Source organism: Corvus brachyrhynchos, unplaced genomic scaffold (genome assembly GCF_000691975.1).
Source record: "Corvus brachyrhynchos isolate BGI_N302 unplaced genomic scaffold, ASM69197v1 scaffold10, whole genome shotgun sequence".
Classification (NCBI taxonomy): Eukaryota; Metazoa; Chordata; class Aves; order Passeriformes; family Corvidae; genus Corvus; species Corvus brachyrhynchos.
In genome coordinates this window covers 6,160,075-6,165,927 of record NW_008236180.1, presented here as the reverse complement: position 1 = coordinate 6,165,927, position 5,853 = coordinate 6,160,075, and the positions used below count along the sequence as shown (strand labels likewise).

General features: G+C 45.9%; 1 protein-coding gene across 2 annotated transcripts in view; it reads left to right on the top strand.

The window, feature by feature from the left end:
• Positions 1 to 5,853, top strand: part of CDH4 (cadherin 4) — a 424,478-nt gene that overhangs the window by 341,581 nt on the left and 77,044 nt on the right. For both annotated transcript variants that reach the window (XM_017734475.1, XM_017734483.1), the window contains one exon: positions 4,020 to 4,192. In XM_017734475.1, the coding sequence (XP_017589964.1) occupies positions 4,020 to 4,192 (173 nt within the window). The remainder of the gene's footprint in view (positions 1 to 4,019; positions 4,193 to 5,853) is intronic.

Sequence of the window (5,853 nt, the reverse complement as noted above, 5' to 3'; positions counted from 1 at the left end):
TTCAACATGCAGCAAATTTGATTTGATATTGACATGATGTACTAGGTTTGGTATTTTATTTAACATACCATGTGCCTTATTTGATGAGAAATGGTTTTCTTTCGGCAGGTTACATACCTGAGTTAGGCAAGGTGTGTAGTTTAATGCGGTTATATCAGATATATGTCTGTTGTATCTGCACAGGGTATTCATCCTGTGATACACTGCACAGGCTGGAGCAAATTTCTGAATTTGGCACTTCACGCATTCGTTTAATATTGTCAGTGTGCTTGAGAGCAAGCCCTGAAGAGCAGAAAAAATAAAAGTGATGCTTTTCTCAGACACTGAAAGCCTAAAGTCCCTCTTGTCCTGTTTACACTCGTTTAACCTACTCTTGTAGCTTCATCACCACCAGCAGGTCTGATGCAGAATTGGCACAGTCCAGTTTGGGGGTCCTGAGTGTGACTTGGAGGAGTTTGCTCAGTGTTTCTGGTCTGTAGTAACTGCTACTACAAACTACTATCTCTGTTTGGGTAGGATATAGGGCTGTAAATATGGTGTGGTTAATACATTGATTTCCACAAAACACACACAACCCATGGGCCAGATTGGGTAATCAGTGCTTCCTCACTTAAACCCAAACAATACCAGCTTCAATCCTTGAGTGCATTAGAGCTGTTCTCTCTGCCACTGTATATTTGCCAAAACTGTGTGGTATGAGGGGCTGGATATGGGGATATATTGCCTTTATTTTAATATAAACTACATGAAGATGTATCTCCATGCAAAGGACATTGAAGCATGACATTATTTACTTTTATTGCAGGTAAATCATCACCAACCATCTGAGTATAGTGCAGGAGTTTATATAGCACCCAGAGGATGTTAGACACTTTATCTGTGTATATCCACATCGTTCTGCTGAATACTCTTGTGCACAGATCTATGTTTATGTCATTCACTGCAGCACGCAGGTATCTGGAGGATACATCTTTCTTAAAGACAGGCTAAATGCAAAGCAAACCAGTGGAACATAGGCAGTGGTGTAGGTTACCCCAGCTGATCCCTCGGGAGCTGTCCCTAGGGATGGTGCCCTCAGCACGGGGAACAGGGGATGCTGTCAGTCAACACTGCCAGGTGGGAAAAGTGTGTACACAGGAAAGGGAGAGGAGATACCAGCCACTGTCCAGACTGTGGAGAGGGAGAAGCAATTTGCAGCCAGTTTACAGCAGACTGTGGTCAGACAGGCAGCCCCAGGGAGAGCCAGAAAGGAAGAGGCTGCTGCAACTCCATCATGTGCTGCAAAGTGCTGCAGCCACACAGGGCCCTTTGCAGAGGGCATTTTATTAAGTTACAAGATAGTAATTAATGCCAAGTTCCTCTCTTTATTTTCTCTGTGGCTGGGTTTCATAATCGAAATTAAAGATAGGAGATAGGGAGCAGATTGCCTCTTGAAATACAGCTCCATGGTGCTCAGTTCATGACTTTAGAGACATTTGTCCAGTCCCATCTCCCTTTATGGAGATGTAGGTCAAATGCTGTTGAAATAATCCTTTTTTGCTAGAGCAGATACGTTCAGTCCAGTGCTACACTGCAGGAAAGAAGCCAAAAGGTCAGGAAAGGAGTGAAGGAGACCTTTTGTGCTCTCCATCCATGGTATAGCTGCTGTCCCCCACCCCCTCCTTCCACAGTTGCAGCCCGGCAGGTTCCCCTACCGAGTTGGGAACCCACCATCTCACATGTGTGCTGGTTAGTTTTGGAATCTACAGTACAGTCTGAGACATCCCACATGAGGAGGGACCACAATTGTGGGGCACCCTTGTCTAAACCTGGAAGTCCAAATGACTTTCAAAGCTGGTTATTTGAGCTAGAAGCGCATCATGAAATACCACCTGTTTGGAATACATCCTCAGACTGCACACGTCCTAAAATAGATCCTGTTTTCCTCTTCCGCTTCTGTTTTCATTAGCCCTAGGTTTTGACATTCTGTTCAGAGATATTTTCAGTATTGAATGCATTAAGATAACATAAATTCCAAATCAAACATCTCATTCAGCATATTTCCTATTTAAATTTCTCCCGTACATTTTCCCTGTAGTTATCTAAGGGTTGGTTTCATTATTTGTATCAGCTGTCTAGTGATAACTGGTTTTGCAAAAGAGCAAAAAACGAATGCTTGTAGAGAAAATAGAGAAAATTTGTTGCTTGCACAGCCTTGTTTCAATTCAGTGTTTCTTCCGTCTTCTGAAGTTTATTGATCGGGAGAATGTTAAAGCTGTTGAATAGTTTGTTTTCATTTCACAAATGTGAATCAGGATTATTGCAGAAAAACAGGAATGTATTCATCATTAAGATTTGCTTTACACATTCATTTATTTTTCAATCTATAATTCTTATTGAACTAAGAAAACTCACAGGAATATATGTATCACCACCGAGAACAAAAAGAGCCTGATTGAGGCAGATGGAAGATCAGCAAAGCACTTCACACACAAGTGCAAAAATACAAACTTCTTGCTAATACTGAGAAACGTTGGTTTCCCAGAGTTGGGAAAGGTCCCTGGGGGGATTTCCTATGTGTTGAGTGGCTTAAAGACACTTGGCTAAGGTACAAAATGCTGCAGCCATTTCTAGATCTGCCCATTTAGAGCACAGGGTACTTTTAAAGTCTTTTGCAAACAGATGCAAGCTCTCCAGCTCTCTGGTATTCCTGAACTGGGAGTGTGGTAGCTCCTAGTGTGACCAGGCTGGGGACCTGGGCGTACCAGAGGAGACAGGGCATGATGCTGATGTGGCCACATGTCCTCAGGTCTGCCAGTGGCTCACATCTAAGCCAGAGAGAAGAACAAACTCAGCCCTTTTTGTAAAGCCATGTGTGGCTCCATCTTATGTCAGCTCAGGTTCTTGCTGGGACCACATTGCATCTCTCCAGCATGGCAGGCTCATAAGTTGATCCGTTGGCTCAGAGTTCCCAAATGCACACTGTTGGAGCTGCACCTTCCCTCTTTTCCTGGATGCTGTTGGGTTTGGTGATCACAAAATGAGGTTATGTCTGGTTTCGCTGTCTCTCTTTGCCTCCCACTCCTCCTCTCAGGTCTCATATCATTAGACTCATCCACCGTTGCAGATTGCCTTGTGTGAGCAGTGTGTGCCTGCCCTGCTACTCATTCCCTCCTACCAGTATAACAAGTGTAAAGCTGGGCCCTACAAACTCTGGGGGGTCACAGGACCATGCAGCTGCAGGAGTTCATCCAATCAAGTAACATCTTTTACCCTCATAATGATAATTTCCCACTTTAGCAAAACACCCTGCTGCCAAACTCCAGTGCTAATGAGCCTGTCAGTGCATCAGTGCACTCCCGACAGTATCGAGAAAGTAGGGATTGTTTTTTGCAAGGCAAATGAAGATACTGATGATTAGCAAGAAACAAACCAACAATTCAATACATCACTGGCCACACATACCAAATCATTGATTTTCTGTCCTGCTGGGCAGCAGCTGTTGTATTTGCTCTGCAGAAATGGATTTTTTAATCCAGGAGGGACTAGAAAGGTGGATGTTTCTCCAAGAACTGGAAGCAGCAGGCAGTTGCTCCCTACACTGGGCATGGGCATGTTGATAGTGTCCTTCTGAAACTGCTGAGAAGTCTGATGGGCTTTCCAGTATTAAACTGTACTTCTGAATGCATGTGAATGCAGTGATTGGATGGAAAAAAAAATCTCCTGTGAGAATCTGTGAAATTGCAGGACAAAAAATGCTGCCCTAAAACTTACAATCACTGAAAGAATTAGAAGTTAATCATAGATACCCTCACATGACTTCTCTCTGTCTACCAGTTATGTGTAATCAGCATCCTTCCAGATCATCTGTCTCAGCAGTGTTGCTATTTCCATAATCCTCGCCTTGCCTGGCTGGCTGGATTGAAGTGGGATGTCTATTCCATAGCATTTCTGAACAAAATGCATGACCCCAGGTCAATGGGACCACAATCTGCTCTGCAATGAGATAACACCGATCATTCCTCTCCTCTTGTTCCCAGGGACCTACGTGATGACGGTGACGGCGAACGACGCAGACGACGGCACCACGGCCAACGGGATGGTGAGGTACCGCATCGTCACCCAGACCCCACAGAGCCCCTCACAAAACATGTTCACTATTAACAGCGAGACAGGAGACATTGTCACCGTGGCTGCTGGACTCGACAGGGAGGTGAGTTTGAAACTGTCTTACCAGGTGTTGTTGAGGGTTGCTGATGTGAAAAGCCCAAACCCTGTCTTTAATCCCAAGCCTCTAAAAGCGTGAGCTGAGGTATGGAGATCACAGTCTTTGCTTCTGCAGCAACTGTAGGGCATCGTGGCTTTGATGTGGTATTTTTGTCTTAATCCATATCAGTCGATGAAACCCTGAGAGAATCTTCAAACTCCTGGAGCTGATATTTTCCTTTCATAAGTTTGTGAAACTCAAAAAATGTAGAAAATACTCCAGGAGGTAAAGGGGGATAAATAAATGGTCATTTTTCCCCCTTCTGTTGGGGGACAATAAAGTGCCAAGCATCTATAGCCCTTTCTAGACCTGTCTTGCTTAGTTCTTTGCATGTTGTCCCTGGAAAAAGGAACACATCCTGCATTCAGCATTTTGTGTCCTTGTGCCATTTCCAAACTAGTAAAATGTCTTCCAATGATTTTGGGTTTGTGTGATGTTCTGCCTTTAGTGCCTCTTCTTTCTGGCATTTTACAATGTGCAGCTTTACCAAGTGCAGGAGACATTTCACTTTTACTAACAAAAAAACACTCTGTCAGTGTAAACTATATAATGTGATTCTCAAAGCCCTGCTTCCTTTGGTTGTGGGTGTAGCTCAAGGACAAAGCATTTATACCTCATATATTAAACAAAAATCAATGCAGTGTCAGTGGTGGGATGGAGTGAGTGGGAAGGAGGGGATGGGGTCAATGGGTGTAAAGGGAGAGAACCCCAGAACTTCAGTTCTGGTTTTGTTCCCCATTGGACTGTGCAGGTCATGGAGTGTCACCTGCTCAATGCAACTGGGGGAGCTCGGTCGATTACATGTTAGAAACGACCATTTGTTCATGGAGCAATGACCACAGAGACTATGGAAAGAAGGACTTGCACAGTCTGAGGCTCTGATATTTATATTCAGGCAGTCCCCAGAAGTCACACATCCAGTGGAAGAGTTCATTTTGAGAGAGCCCAGTGTGCTGCGTTTCTGGGAGAAGGCACCAGGAACCGGCTTTGTTCTTCTTTCTCTCCTTTCCTACCCTGCGACAATGGCAGGGACAGAGCAAGCAGGGGTCCCCACATGTGGGCCTGGGACCTGAACTCTGAGGGGTGAAGCCTCCAGCACCTTGGAGATTTTTGCCATGCCCCTCAGGCCAGCAGCACACTTTTGGCCCTACTGCTGAGTGCTGTGCCAGGCTCCAGTCAGGAGACATTCCCTGCCAGGGATTGTGCTGTTTCCTTCCCAGGTCTGGGGCTGCTTTTTTGCTTCAGAGCAGCTTGGGGAGGAATCCCAAAGGCAGCTGCTGAGAGCAGATAAAAGCCCCGGCAGCAGCTCAGCAGCACGTGTGGAGCCCCGGGGCAGCCGCCGGAACACTCAGGATGGGATGGGAACGCTGGCTGGGAATGCTGGCTGGGAATGCTGGCTGGGAGCAGTGCAGGGCTTGCCCTCGGCACCGTTTCAGGGCAAGCTGGCCCAGGGGGGACACACTGTGTGAAACAGCTTTCCAAGGAGAAGGTCAGGAGAGCAGAGAGCTCTCCAGGTGTGAAGACAGGAAGCAGAGCTGGGGGAGCAGGAGGAGCTCCAGCGCCTGCTCCTTCCCGCCTGACATTGCAGACTCTGTCTCCACCACCTC